Source organism: Aspergillus fischeri, genomic scaffold (assembly GCF_000149645.3).
Source record: "Aspergillus fischeri NRRL 181 1099437636264 genomic scaffold, whole genome shotgun sequence".
Classification (NCBI taxonomy): Eukaryota; Fungi; Ascomycota; class Eurotiomycetes; order Eurotiales; family Aspergillaceae; genus Aspergillus; species Aspergillus fischeri.
Window position 1 is genome coordinate 4,171,700 of NW_001509762.1, and position 14,632 is coordinate 4,186,331.

At 50.3% G+C, this 14,632-nt stretch overlaps 6 protein-coding genes across 6 annotated transcripts; 3 read left to right on the forward strand and 3 right to left on the reverse strand.

Annotated features, from left to right (window-relative positions):
* Positions 1 to 50: 50 nt before the first annotated feature.
* NFIA_086250 (Rer1 family protein) lies at positions 51 to 865 on the forward strand (the record flags this gene model as incomplete). The annotated part of the gene is made up of 4 exons (XM_001260566.1): positions 51 to 119; positions 234 to 351; positions 423 to 722; positions 786 to 865. 4 exons carry the CDS (start codon positions 51 to 53, stop codon positions 863 to 865), a joined length of 567 nt encoding a protein of 188 aa, XP_001260567.1.
* A 602-nt stretch (positions 866 to 1,467) lies between these two features.
* NFIA_086260 (uncharacterized protein) lies at positions 1,468 to 4,394 on the reverse strand (the record flags this gene model as incomplete). Its single annotated transcript, XM_001260567.1, has 9 exons — positions 1,468 to 1,609; positions 1,664 to 1,866; positions 1,921 to 2,059; positions 2,110 to 3,391; positions 3,443 to 3,517; positions 3,569 to 3,828; positions 3,881 to 3,897; positions 3,952 to 4,083; positions 4,137 to 4,394. The coding sequence occupies 9 exons, from the start codon at positions 4,392 to 4,394 to the stop codon at positions 1,468 to 1,470; spliced, it is 2,508 nt and encodes an 835-aa protein (XP_001260568.1).
* A 1,538-nt stretch (positions 4,395 to 5,932) lies between these two features.
* On the reverse strand, positions 5,933 to 7,256 carry NFIA_086270 (putative alcohol dehydrogenase; the record flags this gene model as incomplete). The annotated part of the gene is made up of 7 exons (XM_001260568.1): positions 5,933 to 6,224; positions 6,278 to 6,328; positions 6,384 to 6,477; positions 6,530 to 6,610; positions 6,670 to 6,691; positions 6,758 to 6,839; positions 6,979 to 7,256. 7 exons carry the CDS (start codon positions 7,254 to 7,256, stop codon positions 5,933 to 5,935), a joined length of 900 nt encoding a protein of 299 aa, XP_001260569.1.
* Positions 7,257 to 8,083: 827 nt separating this feature from the next.
* NFIA_086280 (ADP-ribosylation factor family protein) lies at positions 8,084 to 8,905 on the reverse strand (the record flags this gene model as incomplete). Its single annotated transcript, XM_001260569.1, has 4 exons — positions 8,084 to 8,476; positions 8,551 to 8,634; positions 8,709 to 8,747; positions 8,831 to 8,905. The coding sequence occupies 4 exons, from the start codon at positions 8,903 to 8,905 to the stop codon at positions 8,084 to 8,086; spliced, it is 591 nt and encodes a 196-aa protein (XP_001260570.1).
* Positions 8,906 to 9,536: 631 nt separating this feature from the next.
* On the forward strand, positions 9,537 to 11,922 carry NFIA_086290 (putative chromatin remodeling complex subunit (Arp8); the record flags this gene model as incomplete). The annotated part of the gene is made up of 4 exons (XM_001260570.1): positions 9,537 to 9,576; positions 9,658 to 9,736; positions 9,815 to 10,223; positions 10,288 to 11,922. 4 exons carry the CDS (start codon positions 9,537 to 9,539, stop codon positions 11,920 to 11,922), a joined length of 2,163 nt encoding a protein of 720 aa, XP_001260571.1.
* A 351-nt stretch (positions 11,923 to 12,273) lies between these two features.
* NFIA_086300 (uncharacterized protein) lies at positions 12,274 to 14,158 on the forward strand (the record flags this gene model as incomplete). The annotated part of the gene is made up of 4 exons (XM_001260571.1): positions 12,274 to 12,292; positions 12,370 to 12,459; positions 12,519 to 12,845; positions 12,906 to 14,158. The coding sequence occupies 4 exons, from the start codon at positions 12,274 to 12,276 to the stop codon at positions 14,156 to 14,158; spliced, it is 1,689 nt and encodes a 562-aa protein (XP_001260572.1).
* Positions 14,159 to 14,632: the final 474 nt, after the last annotated feature.

Below are 14,632 nucleotides of genomic sequence, written 5' to 3' on the forward strand. Positions count from 1 at the left end.
TAGTCCACGACTTTTCTTAATCCTTTTCTCCTCTCCCTTATCCTGTCGCTATGGATGTCCCCGAGCCAGAACAGACGCCGTTCACGGCTGTGACAGCGCAGACCTCAAAGCTTGCGCGGGTAAGTCAACTCCATTCATCATGGATCGGTCTGCAAAGATCGATTCGTCTTGTACCTCAAAAAAGAAAAGAATAAAAAAAAGAAAAAGCTTCCGGCTGATGACTCCGATGATAGCAATACCAAACGTCCCTCGATGCTCTGACACCCTACACAACCTACCGGTGGATCGGCACCGTCGTCCTCCTCCTTATCTTCTTCCTGAGAATCGTCTTCGCTCAGGGATGGTACATCGGTATGCGACTGTCCCTCTCGTCTTTTCAGCTTTCCAACTGCAACTTACTAACATCCTACCCATGTTCGCAGTCGCATACACCCTCGGCATCTACCTCCTGAACCTCTTCCTGCTCTTCCTTCAGCCCAAATTCGACCCCTCCCTCACCCAAGACGAAGGCCTCGAGGACGGTGACGCCTCCGCCAGCCTCCCCACCAAGCAGGACGACGAGTTCCGCCCCTTCATCCGCCGCCTCCCCGAGTTCAAGTTCTGGCACTCCGCTACCCGGGCCATCGCCATCGGCTTCGTCTGCTCGTGGTTCTCCGTCTTCGACATCCCGGTCTTCTGGCCCGTCCTGGTGGTCTACTGGATCATCCTCTTCGTGTTGACGAGTAAGTTCACTTGTATTATAGTGTAGCGTTGTGCGCTTGGGCTGACGAGATCATGTGAAATAGTGCGCCGACAGATTCAGCATATGATCAAGTACCGCTACGTGCCTTTCTCCTTCGGAAAGACCAGATACGGCCGCTCATAAGAGTCACGAACCCCATGGGAGCGGCACTTGTGTATACTGCTGCTGCGGAGTGCATGCAGCATCTGCTCCTAGGCCGTCCTGTGAAGCGGATACACTTTTTATCCTTGGGGACAGCGAGTTGGGGCCCGCGAGGAGAGACGAAACTCCAGTACTGATGTTGATTGATGATGACCCCTGTGTGATCTGAATTAATGAGCCGACTCTTTTTTATTTTATTATTGTACAGAGCTTCCAAGTCCGCAATGCTCGAATCTTGTCACTTTCTTCCTATTACCTTCTCAACTATACTCATTGTATTGATTAGACAGTTATGTATCTTCTACGTACCATGGAAACAATTCTGAAATAGACAGCCGAATCTGGTGACAAGACCTCATACAGATAACATCAACCTTAGAAAGCTGGTACGATGTGGAAATCAAATTGGCCCGGCCAATACAGCTTTTGCATAAAGAACTAGCCACTCTAGCAACGCAAATGGATATATAACACCTGATTGATCATGAACATCAAACCCCTTGCCAGACATTAAGAACGAACGAACTCAACATGCTATTCATCTCATTGAAATCTAATGGAAAGAGAAAAAGGAAACGCATTGCTCATATCTCAAGGTGCTCCACACTGTGAGACCGCTTGCTGCTGCCGTCACCCAACGACAAGGCCGATATCGTCCGGCCGGGAGTTGGGCGTTCCAGCTCCTTGGTCTTGGTACAGATCCACGTCGACGCATACATGTTCACACTATCGTACGTCAGCGATTGCATTGGTAATGGTCAGGGAATATCGAGAACTTACCGATCGATGCAAGAGCCGGGGAAGCGGGCGCCGACACGGCGTGCTGTGAACCCGTTCTCTTCGAACTGCTTGATATACCAAGGCTCGATGCTGGCAGAGCGGAGGAGAATGCGGCCGTCCATTTTCAGGGCGTGGTTGAGTTTCTGGGCTTGGATCGATGCTTCTGTGCCTTCGGGATCGAACCAATCCATCGAGTCCATGATCTGGAAAATGGGTTAGATCGGTCATCTGGGCAAATCATACAAGGGGCTGCTTACCACAGCGATTGTCAGGCTTCGGGGAGTGATCCGCTTGATCACTTCGTTGATCTCATCTGTGTGAATACGTAGGCCGTCAAATGCACCGGGCGAAGAGAGCTTCACATGGGCCTTGGGAGACAAGTATGTGGGGTGGCATCTGGGATACAGTTAGATTGGTTTGTTTGGAATCATTTGGGACAAACTCACCTTCTTGAAAACTGCCCCTGGAGACACAGGAAATAAAAGTAGTTATCGTTGCTGATCATAGTTTCGTTGATGACGGGGTCCAGTGTGTCGACAACATATTGCCAGATCGACCGGCCACTGATATCCTTGCCCTGGTTCATGTCCTTGGTCAGGCCCAGTCTCTTGAAGTAGTCGTCAACGATCATATTCCGCTGGTTTCGAGGCACGCCCGCGGCCTTCCACGCGAACCATTCGGTGCTGACAACCGCCCAATGAAGGGGCTTGCTCATGAGTACGGCGCGAATCTTTGGCCAGATCTCACGCTGCTCAGCAAGAGTCTGCGCCTCACAGAGCTTCTTCACCTGACCCTCAAGGCCAAACACCTTGAACAGGTACCGAACCATCTTGATGGCGTGGCGCGAGCCACCGGTTTCATAAAGACCTTTGCCATATTTTGAAGTGAAAATGTGAGTGTGCTCAAGCCAGTACTGGAATGCTTGGCTGGAGAGGTGAGCGCTGAGACGAGAAATGAGGAGTTCCCTGAATTCTGGGTGTTTTCCCTCGCCAAAGATCTTCCAGACATCGCGATGACCAAGGGCCATGAAACTAGCAACCTTGAGTTCAAGCAAGTGATTCTGGTTAGGGTTCAGGTCGACGGCATGGACTCTGCGTGGACTCTTCTGAAGGTAATCCAAAATATTGTCTCCTGCGCTGGTAATGGCCAAGATAACATCATCCCGCTTAATGTCGAGAAGGCGGTGATCCACACGAGGATCTTCCCAGTTGAAGGCATAAATGTATTCATTCTTGAACTGCGTGTGCTTGGGCAGCAGATCATTGTAGAAGATGCGGCAGTGGTGGTTCTGGTAGAAGGATGAGGGAAGAGGGAGGTTCGCGCTCAGATTGATAACGGCCGACTCGTAGGCTTTGGAACGAACTTCTTGAGCGTTCCTCTCCATTGCTTTCTCCATCTCCTTGGTGTGATTGGAGGGAGAAAGGTAAGGCGATTCAGTAAAGGAGGCGTCCAACTTTTCGATTGTCTCCTGACCGGAGAGATTTGATGTAAGATTCTTGTGACGTCCAACGAAGATGTAATAAGGAATGCCTCCGAGAAGATAATTGCGCTCGCTGGCAGAGATGACGGTTCCAAAGCGGTATTCCAGATAATCTCTGCGAGCTGCTTCCAGACTGACACGGTCCGCATCGAACCAGGCCCGCCAGAAGGCACGACCCAACCAGTTAACGTGGCGATTGAAAGCACCACCAATGTAGTTGCGGGCGGAAACATCCACGATACTTTGGACTATTCCAATGGATTAGTCTCCATCAGGTCAGAAGGCTGTACGCTGCTTACCATAAAAGTCGCAGACACCAAGGATACCAGACGCCCTCAAGAGGTCGGTCAAGGAGTCGACGACACTGTAGTAGTCTGTATTCAATTAGTATGGGGGCCTCAATGCTTGTTATTCCAAAGACTAACCAGGAATCATGGACAGGCTGTAGCTCATGGTGATAAGATCTGCGCCTGCAGTTAATGGGGCTGGGGCACGGGGGTCGACTTTCTCTTGGGGGAGACGGAAAGAGCGTGCATCTTGGCAGACGACGGTGACATTCTTCCAGCCTAGGCGCTCGAATCGCTGACGGGCAACCTCGCAAAGAGAGGGAGACAGGTCGACAAGGTAGACTTGCGAGAAGAATTGGGTAACGGGTAGGAAAGAAGCCATGGTCTCAATGTTGTAGCTAGCTTACGGTTAGGCCTCGAAGCAAGATGACGACTCGATTTGACACTTACCCAGTGCCTCCGCCAATCTAAGCAACGAGTGTCAGCGTTTGCGAACAATAAGCGATACCGAGGTGCCTTACATCAACCCAGATTGCCTTTCCAGCCTGGAGCTCTTTGTTCTCAACTTTGTACTTCAATTGCGCAGCAACAAGCCCCAACATATCCTCGCGGCCACAGAGAAGACGCTTGCGAGTGGCATCATATACACCAGCCTAGCAGATATATCAGTAAGCGCTTCCAGATGCATCGCATTCGGAGCTCATACCTGAGTCTTGTAGAAGCTTTCTAGCGCATCTTGCTGGCCATTGAGACCTTTCTTGTGGGGCTTAAGGAACGATGCGTAGATGAATCTGAGGTAAGTGAAGATACCGCGATTGTAGTCAAACTTCTTGTGCTGGGATGCCAGCATGAGAACCACACCGACAAGTGCGCAAACTAAGAAGCCGGCACCTGCAATGTACGCGTGAATAGGCTCCATGCGGCTCAGAAATGAACCAGCAGGAGTGCTGCTGAAGGAGCTCATGGCGAAAAAGCGAAGAAGGGCTCAAGGTATCAATCCCCAATGTGAGACTGAAAGGAACTGAAGTTGACTGAAAGCAACCTCAAGAAAGAAGGGCACTGGAGAGGAAGGGCGCATTCTTGAATCAACAGCGCAACCATCAATTCGGGACAAGGGCAATTGAATGCATCATAAGGATGCCCCACCATGACCCCTCGGTCGTAAACGTTGGCTCCCAATATCGGAGCAGCATGGGTCGCCATATCCTATCAGGACCACACATGGTCCTGACTGCCGAGGGGGGAGATAAGATGCTAAGGTCCATCAGAGCAATGTGGCATCGCCAGTAGCGGGAAGGTTGTGGAAAGTGGTCCATTTTGGAGACTTCGGCCAGAAGATAGTCAAACGCGGCTCGATGGGGCAACTGATAGGCCGTAGCGTACAGGTAGTCTTCAACATCCACACGACGCTATTGGATGATTGTAACGGGGGATCTGCTGGAGTACACTGCAGCACAGAATTGGGAAAAGGTACGTAGGCACCCGGACGATGTAGGAGCAGCGAGAGGCATCAAGGCCCTGGCAAGTAGGAAAGCAGAGTGGCAGCATGTGCGGGAATGCGGTGGACGTGGAGCCTCGTTCCGCTCAAGGTTCGCAAATAATCGCAGTCGACCGAGTGCCCGTGGGGAGAGTAGCTGATCATACCAGCAATCACAATGAAGGTTAATGGTTGTCTGGGCTGCTTCAGTGTATGAGACCTGCGGAGCCAATCACAGCGCGGTCCGCCGGCACATTTCAGCATCAGGGACTCCGTTAGGTCCAGTTGATCGTCCCTTGTACATCCATGGATCGATATCGGAGAGTCGCGTTGACGATTATTCACAATGTTCCGCCACTGTTGGAGTCAGAAAGGAGGCATTAATTGAATCTCGACGAGGGATTGCAATCTGCTCAATGAAACGTTGAGGAGGTGCATGTGGTGGATGTCTGATGGGAACAACAGCAGATGACAATTCGGGTATAGCGGCATTTCACTCTACTGCCATCGTAGAGGACCGGAATACTATGCGATTACCATGATAATAATAAGCATTACCCATAAGGACTATTCATCTCTCTCGATCATGGCTTTCTAGATTGAGTCGTCCTATAAAAATGTTTCCATTGACAATGCATCAAGAGGTATCAGACAAACAGTCATCTAGTACATCTTGCGAGCCCTAAATCCTTAGAGGCGTATATAGCTAGTTGGCTATGTTGACCTAGAATTAGGACCCTCTAACAATTTTTGACTGACAGTTTGCTTGGGCTAGCAGACGCTTTGCTCGGTCCTTGACAAGTATCGTCATTCAGGAATTTTCAAGACAGCTCGTCCGTTGATTTCAGCCTTCTCCAGTCTTTGTAGGACGTCATTGATACAGGAGAAGTCAAAACACTCAATGTGAGCCTTCACGTCTCCTGCCACAGCCATACTTAGTAGCTCTTCCATCTCCTTTGCGGTACCAGCGGAATTTCCGACAATGGTGAGACCTATTGTCCAATAGACTTAGCACTGTCCCAAATTTAATGAGCTTGACATCGCCTGGGGCGCTCCATACCTTTCACAATCATGTCCAACGGGGTTGACGGCAGTCTAAAAGGCTTGTTCGGGATACCAACGCAAACTAAAACCCCCAGACGGCGGAGCATCTGCATGCTTTGAATGTATGCCGACTCACTGTTCGCCGTGCATATCACCGCGTGGGCGCCTAGGCCTCGAGTAACAGACTTAACCCTAGCAGCAATATCATCCTTTTTATAATCAAAATAGTCCGTCGCCCCAAGCGAGAGACAGAGCTCTCTCTTTTTGTCCCTACTGGATCAAGATTCAGTAAGTAGAGCCATTGCTATTTTCACAACTGACTTTACCTGTCAATCGCAATGACTTTAAGCCCCTTCTTGACTGCGATCTGGATTCCCCTAAGGATAAAAGTCAGTCATCCACTGCTGCTGCGGTCTATGAGACGTTCCATACATGTGCCCAAGTCCTCCACCAGCCCCAAGAATCACGATCCAATCCCCCGGTCGAGTTTTTGTCTTCATGATCGATGAGTACATGGCAATTCCCGCTATTAAAGGATTAGTTAATGCGCCAGGGCCTTCTGACTTGGACAACCGCACCGCATAAAAGTGGTGCTGCTGTATCGGGGTCCAGCTCGGGCGGGATGATTGTGACATGTTCGGCAGGACTGACAATGAATTCTAATCAAGGTGTCAACCATACTCATCGATCCTGCGGCAAACGAAACAGATCAACTCACGCTGAAAGGTCCCTGGGACATTCTGCCTCAGATTAGATCTGTTGAAGCAGCTGCAACGCATTTATCCAGCCTGTGACAGTGAACCTACCGCACCAGCGTTCTTCTGATAAGGACAAGCCGTATGATTGATAGCGCAGATTTCGCACTTCAAGCACGAGCTGTAAAGCCATCTGCGACGGACAAGCACGTTTTGTTAGGTTTGGAGGCTAGATTCGAACGAAGCAGGGGGAAAGACCTACCGTATACCCACTCTTTTTCCCATCCAAGCCTCCTCATCCACGTTAGATCCAACTAAGAGATGGGCAGTACATCAGAAGATCCGTTAGACATTGCAAGTCGGCTCTATGCGCCTCACCTTGTATTACCTTCCCTACTCCCTCGTGACCTGCGACGTCCGTTAACATGAGGGTATCCCCACGAATGCTATGGACATCTGAATGGCACACTCCGGAATATTCGAGCTTGATGAGCACTTCCCCTTGCTTTGGAGATGGCACAGGGCGTTCACTTATAATATCTACCCGTGCACTTGAGGACTTACTGGGTCCTGACACGACTGCTGCGATTTGTGTTTGAGGGACTGCCATGACTGCAATAATGGTGTCTGGAGAGGATTTCCAAGTACGTCAACTAACAAGTACGCAAGCTGAGAGCCGACAATGCCGCACCAGGGTCAAGGGCAGCTCATATATGAGTAGTGAAGTATCTAAGATCTTTGCCTGAATTATGGTCGCATTGACTAAATCAGATAGTTCTATCGTTGATAAATGCGGGGATAATCCGATAGTGGTATCATCAGTAGATCGGGCGATTAAACCGGGGAATTGATTGGTGCAGGGGTCAACGATAGGGAGCAACCATCGATAAGAACTTGAGATTGCTGTTTCTGTCAACTGATAGAGGGACGCTGATGTTGAACCATCGATCAGGGAATCACTGATGGGCCTGTACTGGCACAGCGACATATGTACCAGCTATGTGGACAAGAAAGCCGAGCTATTTTAGTGAGAAGATAAAAAGGCGAAGGCTAACAGACACTCCACACCAGACCTGGCCGATTCAGAACTAGCGATCACCGTGAACAGCATGGTCAGAACTTCTGGAGAGCCAAGTACAAGTCTTGCAAGGTCAATAGATCCCTTGCCGAGTTAAATTAGGATATTATGCTAAATTTGCCAAGTCGCAACCAAACATGTACTGTATAAAAGACATGGACTCCGCGCAGCATAACAGAGTCGGTAAGAACGGAAAGAAGCTGGGGAAGCTCGGACTCATAAATAAAGCAACATTTCCGAGACTTTGCATGGGGCATCTGGACGGTATATAGAACGCAATGAAGGAAGCAGACAGGGTCTATGACAGAGATTGAACAACGCCAGCGCTTATGCGTTCTCCGCTTGAAGTGTTTGCTTGGTTACAAGTTAGTACCATGTAAATCAAGTATAGACAAGAAGCGAGCGGACAGCCACGAAGGGCAACTTACAACCAACCAGTCCATACCCTCATCTAGACCTTTACCATCAATGGCGGAGCATGCTACGATGCTCCAGTTCCTATCTCGCAGCTCCCCGAGCTTCAGAGCTTCCGAGATCTCTCCGGCACCCTTGGCGCCGGGTTGATCCTGCTTGTTTGCGAACACCAGCAAAGCCGCATCACGCAGCTCCTCTTCGTTCAGCATAGCCGCAAGTTCATCCGCAGCTGTGCCAAGTCGCTCAATATCGGTAGAATCAATGACGAATATAACAGCGGCAGTGTTGGCGTAGTAGCAACGCCAGTAGGGTCGAATGGACGTTTGACCTCCCAGATCCTACAATAACCGCACCTTAGCAAATCTCACAAAATTGCAATTATCCGTCTATTGCCAGGGCGCATCCAACATACCCAGACATTGAAATTCAGGTTTCTGTATGTGACCGACTCGACGTTGAATCCGATGGTAGGTATTGTTGTCACTACTTCGCCGATCTATCAAGTGCATGTCAGTTAGGTAAACGATCAAAATCAGAGCATATGTACATGATTAAGCACCTGAAGCATACCTTCAGTCTGTAGAGAAGTGTGGTTTTTCCGGCATTGTCCTACAGAGCCAATAAAAGCGAATTAGCCTTAGACACGGGAAATAAAATGCAGCGCAGAGCATGAGAGCATGTGGAACACGTACGAGACCTAATATAAGGATTCGAATCTCCTTCTTGGTCCAGAAGAAAGACCACAGACGTGACAGCGAGCCTCCCATTGTTGTGAATCTGAAAAGGGACACTGCAGTTCGGGCGTGATCAACGGAGAGGGCGAGGGAGGTGTTTGCGGAAGCGTTAGCCGTGAGGAGCAGGACGAGATATACGACTAAAATGAGATGATAGTAGCGTGGATTGGTTGGAATGAGGTAGAATTAACAGTATTTCATTTCATAAGATTGAAGATAATGAAATATAGAAGATATCAACCGCGCATCACTTTCAGCCTTGAATAGCTGACTAAATCGCGAGTTTCTTGGTGTGTCTTGTGGCAATCATTGGACCGCGGATGAACCCTGCGGCGCCGATCGGCCTGGTCCAAGCTCAGTCGTCCGTCACTTCTTAGGAGTTGGGATGACCTTTTGAAGCTATCCATTGATCGGATTGCGCGGGGACTGTCCTATTCCGCACTAGAGTTGCTGCGCGCTTCTCTTCCCAGCCGCTGTTTTTCCCTTGTGCGACTCCGATACTACGGCTTTTCCATATCAACAGCCCTAGCAGTGAATGCTCATATGCCTACTTAGAGTCCACTTTGAAGAGCGTCTTTTGGCTTCGGACTGGGTCACTACCGGACTCCCATCTTCATCTTCCCGTGCATCTCGCAAAAGTCATTTTCACCAATAAAGCGCCACCATGGTTGGCAAAAAGTCTGGAAAGGCCCTCAAAGATGAGGGTAAGCATCCTTGGAGCCGCTTCGTTCCTCAGTCCCTGCGTCGGGCGACCAGTTATGGCTGACATTTTTTCTGATTGCAAGGCCTTGAGAGGACGGATAACAATATGGAGCTGTCGAATTGGCCTCAGATTGCGCCGATCAACCAGAAGAATTACTACACGTATGTCCGACTTGCGCGTGGTTCGACCTGCAAGCAAGGCATTTCTAGTTTCTATCGCTAACTTGACGACTCCGACAGTGATTATCTCAAGAGGGACGATCAGTACCTAGCATTCCGACTACAGAATGAGGAGGCGAGGAACAAAATGGCCAAAACGGCCAAAGACCGGGATCGCGCTTTAGCCATGGCGAAATCGAACGACTTAGGCCTACCTGAAGCAGAGGCTGACGGTGATGGGGATACAAATATGGAGGAGGGCGCGGAGGAGACAACAGAAACCTTAGGCTCCAAGGTTATTGTAGTTCATGTCGGAAGCCAGAATCTGCGAATCGGCCTGGCCAGCGACGCACTGCCGAAGACTGTTCCTATGGTGATTGCACGAAAATCAACCACAAGCGAGTCGGAAGATCATGATGAGCCCCATCCGAAGCGATTGAAATTGGACGATGGCTCTTTGATGGAACCTGAGAAAATGCTTGGTCCGGAGGTTTGTCCTACCCAAGCGCCTGGGTCTTATTTTCGCCATTTTCTAACCACTTGCATGAAAATAGTTCTCCTCGCAGTACACCACGATGGCTGCAGAACTCAAAGCGCATATGCGGCAAAACAAGCGCAGGACTCTACCCAACTCGAAAGAGATGGTCATTAACTACAATCGGAGAACGGTACCAGAGACCATCCCAGAACACAATGACCCGCTGCGTGTCGAATGGACAGATATTACCGACGATGCACCTGAATATATTGTAGGGCAAGCAGCGCTTAGAATACCTGACGACTCGAAACCCAGGTACAAGCTCTACTGGCCGATGCGATACGGATGGTGCAACGAGAGAGACTATGAGAGCAAGAGACTCTTGTTCTTGGACATCTCACTCATTCTCGAGGACACAATCAAAAGCCAATTGGGCTTGACCAGCAAGAAGGAATGGCCTCAGTACTCTTGCGTTTTTGTTATCCCTGACTTGTATGAGAAGACTTATGTTACGCAAGTTCTCGAGATGTTGATGAGGGAGTTCTCATTCGCCCGCGTCTGCTTCATCCAGGAGAGTTTAGCGGCCACCTTCGGTGCGGGATTCACATCAGCATGCGTCGTCGACATTGGCGCGCAAAAGACGTCCATCTGTTGCGTGGAGGAGGGAATGTGTATTGAGAACTCTCGCGTCAACCTGAAATTTGGTGGAGCCGATGTGACCGAGGCGTTCATCAAGATGATGCTCTTCGACCACTTCCCATATGCGGAGATCAACCTATGGCGCCGCTACGACTTTTTACTAGCCGAGGAGCTGAAAAAGAATGTCTGCACCTTGAACGAAGCAAGTGTCTCAGTGCAAGTGTTCGATTTTCACCTTCGCATTGCCGGTCAGGACACCCGGAAGTATTCCTTCAAAGCGTACGATGAAGTACATCTCGCCCCGATGGGGTACTTCCAGCCCTCGATATTCGACCACTCACGGAAACTCGAAGGAAGAAGAAAATTCATCACGCGGTCGGTGGATATCTACGACGGTCAGCCGAATGATCCAACTTCGGGGGCCCAGTCCGAAATCTTGACTGCCATTGCCCCTCCCCCTGCCAATGGCCAAGTGAATGGTGAATCCCAATCATTCACGTTGGATGTGCAGTCGACGCCGAGTCGCTCGCACCAAGTGAATGCACTCAGCCGTGTCCAGGAGCTGGATGCCACCCCCCGATCTTCTGTTGCTGGGTCGCCTGCTCCGGAAGCGATCGGTACACCCCAAGCTGGTGGTGCTGGTACCCCACTCCCGGGTGGCCAGGGACATAGCGCCTCACAACCCCGTGCACCTACTGTCGAGGAGCGAGATGACGTTCTTCCAGTCTTTCCGTTGGATAATGCGATCCTCACGTCTATTTCGCATGCAGCTCGATCTGATGAACGTAAGATGCGAGACTTCCTCGGAGGAATCATGGTCGTCGGAGGAGGCAGTCTTGTCAACGCCTTCCACTCCTTCCTGGAAGAGCGTCTCCAGACGCTGAGACCAGGGTTTGCTAGCGAAATCATGGTCGGTACACCTCCTAGAGACCTCGACCCCCAAGTGGTAGTCTGGAAGGGCGCAAGTGTGTTCGGTAAGCTGAGCGGAACCAATGACAGCTGGATCGGGCAATTGGAATATGATCGACTGGGTCACCGACTGATGGCGTACAAGTGCATGTGGGCGTACTAGCTCTTCTTTTCTTAATACTGCTTTCTCTTCACTTTTCTTGTATCGTACGGATAACGGAGTTGGTTTATGGACGACACTACGGGGACTATTTCAGAAACAATTACGGGTACCTAGCTTATCAGAGAGATTCAATATTGACCCAACGGGGCCATCTGATATTTTTAAGTGTCTGACTATTCACTGACCTAGAGTCTAAACAAATAATGCGTTACATCACATAACGGTGCTGTGCTGGAGATGGCGGAAATACTACCTCTCCTGAACCAAAAACAAAATACGGCTTAACCTTTCTCCGCCCCTCAAAGCACCAACCCGCTAAGCTATAAACATCAGGCGGTAAAGATATGCAGAATGGTTTATCCTACCCCAAGTGAGTCCATCATAATTCAGCATTCCCAGAGGTAGTTCAGCTCCCTTACACTTATCAATCTGAGCGCTTCTGTATAGTTCTCGCGCCGGTAAATACCAGCAACGGAGGCCCAGACGGTTCTCTGGTTCCTGACTCTGAAATCCCGTCGATTGCGCTTCCCAGCCAATGTAAGTTCGGCGCACCAGCTGGCGCAGTTCAAGGCTCTCCTGCTGACATTACTGTGCAGTCTACAGTCCTCCTCTCACTGATACGCGCTCGTCGGACTCGAGTACTGGGATTGCGGCCGAGATGTCGAAATCCAAGGACAGCGGCTCCTCTGGGAGTTTTCATCAGGAGTACATCGCGTCTTTACGTTACCGGAATGATCTGCCTCCGCCGGATATGCCACCCAAGTTCCTCGATCTCCCGCATGAGGGTCTGCGGAGATTCCTAACGCCTGGTTTCGCATCTAACTTGGCGCGACGTGAGGAGCCCAATATCGACGTTGATGCCGAGGGTGGTATGCCGATAGACCTTGTCGGTATTCCGGGGCTGCATTTGGGCGACGAGAGTGGTAAGCCGAAGTTCTACTTGGCTTTTTGTCGCATATCACCCAGAAGCTAACTCAATGCAGCTATTATGGCGCCCGAAACTCCTCAACCGATTGATCCTGCCGACCTTCCGCTGCTCATGACTTTAGACCAGCTCAAGAACCCCGCCCCCAAGAACGCGAACGTCAGTTTCCTTCGTCGGACGCAATATATCTCTGCCGGTCTCCGCGCACCGGACGGCCCCAAGGTCACACCCATCAGAGCAAAGGCCCGTTCCGCCGACAAAGCGAAATCACAGGATGATCCGATGTACATCAAAAAATACATTCAAAAAGGCTTCGATATTGCTTATCCAGATAGCAGACATGTTGGGGAGGATACACCGAGCAGAATCAAAGGCCACACTCCTACCAAAATCGAGGTCGATGCTTGGGCTAACCCGGTTCATCCTGACAATCCGAAGCTCAAGCCGGTCGGGTTTTACCCTCTGCTCCCCGATCTACAGGGATTCCCGGACCCTGGAGGATTCGTTCAGTTCAAGTTCGACAAAGCGCCTGTTCAGGGTGTTTCAGGGAAACGAGACGAGCGCATGGATGTGGCCATTCTTCTTCCTTCCGCGCCAGAAGAGCGAGTCTGTCAGGAGCATGCGACCAAAGCCGCTTTACACAAGTCGAATCCCGAATTGTACCCTGATCCCGGTCCGATACCGTGGGATTACGATCTCTTCTTGCCTGAGAAGAAGGATGCAGCCAAGGAAGTCATTGCGAGCTTAAGTCTTTCGAACCCCGATCGCGACAGTGAAGTCCTGTACACTCATGAAGCAACGGATGGCATGAGGTTCCATCGTTACGAACGTATGCGCACGTACGCCACTAGTGCTCAGACCCTCGGCAATGAATCAAAGCAGCGCGATGTCGCTCTGACGCTTTTCGATCCAGCGGAGGCGAAGGAAGGACAGCAGACAAAACAGAGAGGTGCATACTACTATCCTATCCTCGGAAAGACCCGTCTGAAGCCCGAGCGGGCCCGTACCATTGCGCAGGCGGGTCTTGCTCCCACGCGGCCCAAGACAAAGGAGGACCAGGTAGACCAAATTCAGGTTGTTGTCCGCGATCCAGACGAGGCAGAGGTATACAAACGCTCTCTACATAGAGCGGCCATTGATCCGAAATTTGCAAAAACTCTCCCCCCGCCTCCCGAACCCGAATCTGCTCCTGAGCAGGAACATCCCGAGACCCACGACTCTGACCGAGGAGAAGAGGTGGCCGAAGATCGCAATCACCAGCCAACCGCTGCAGAAGTGAGCGACGAAGAAGACAGGATGAGTGACGAATAGACCATTATTTTGGTCGATTTTGCGGCCTTTGCTCTTGGTCAGGCGGCGCATTGTTTCCCATCATTGTAACATTTTCAATATTTTCATACCCATTCCATACAGCATACTTTGAAGATATGTGAGGGCTTTGGGCCTTTAACTCTCTAATTCCGATGTATTCTTACGCAGACTTAGCTTCAGGCTGATGCTACTTAGCAGTGGTTGGTTCGTCATCGATGTTGAAGCAGCAGGATTACTGGCGTTCAAAAGGCGTAAATGAGTTGGAGTCGAGTAAATATTCTGGCAAACAAATCTATGAACTGATTACCTTTTGTAAAGCTGCAGCTATCTTGAAGTCTTTTACCTCCATAGCAGTTAATGCCGCACACCGCTCGGAGATGCTGAAGCATTATGCCGGGAATATGACTGACCGCCCGCTCCATCCGTTGACGCAAGAGGAACAGAGGAAAAAGAGCCTAACGGATTGCGAGAGGA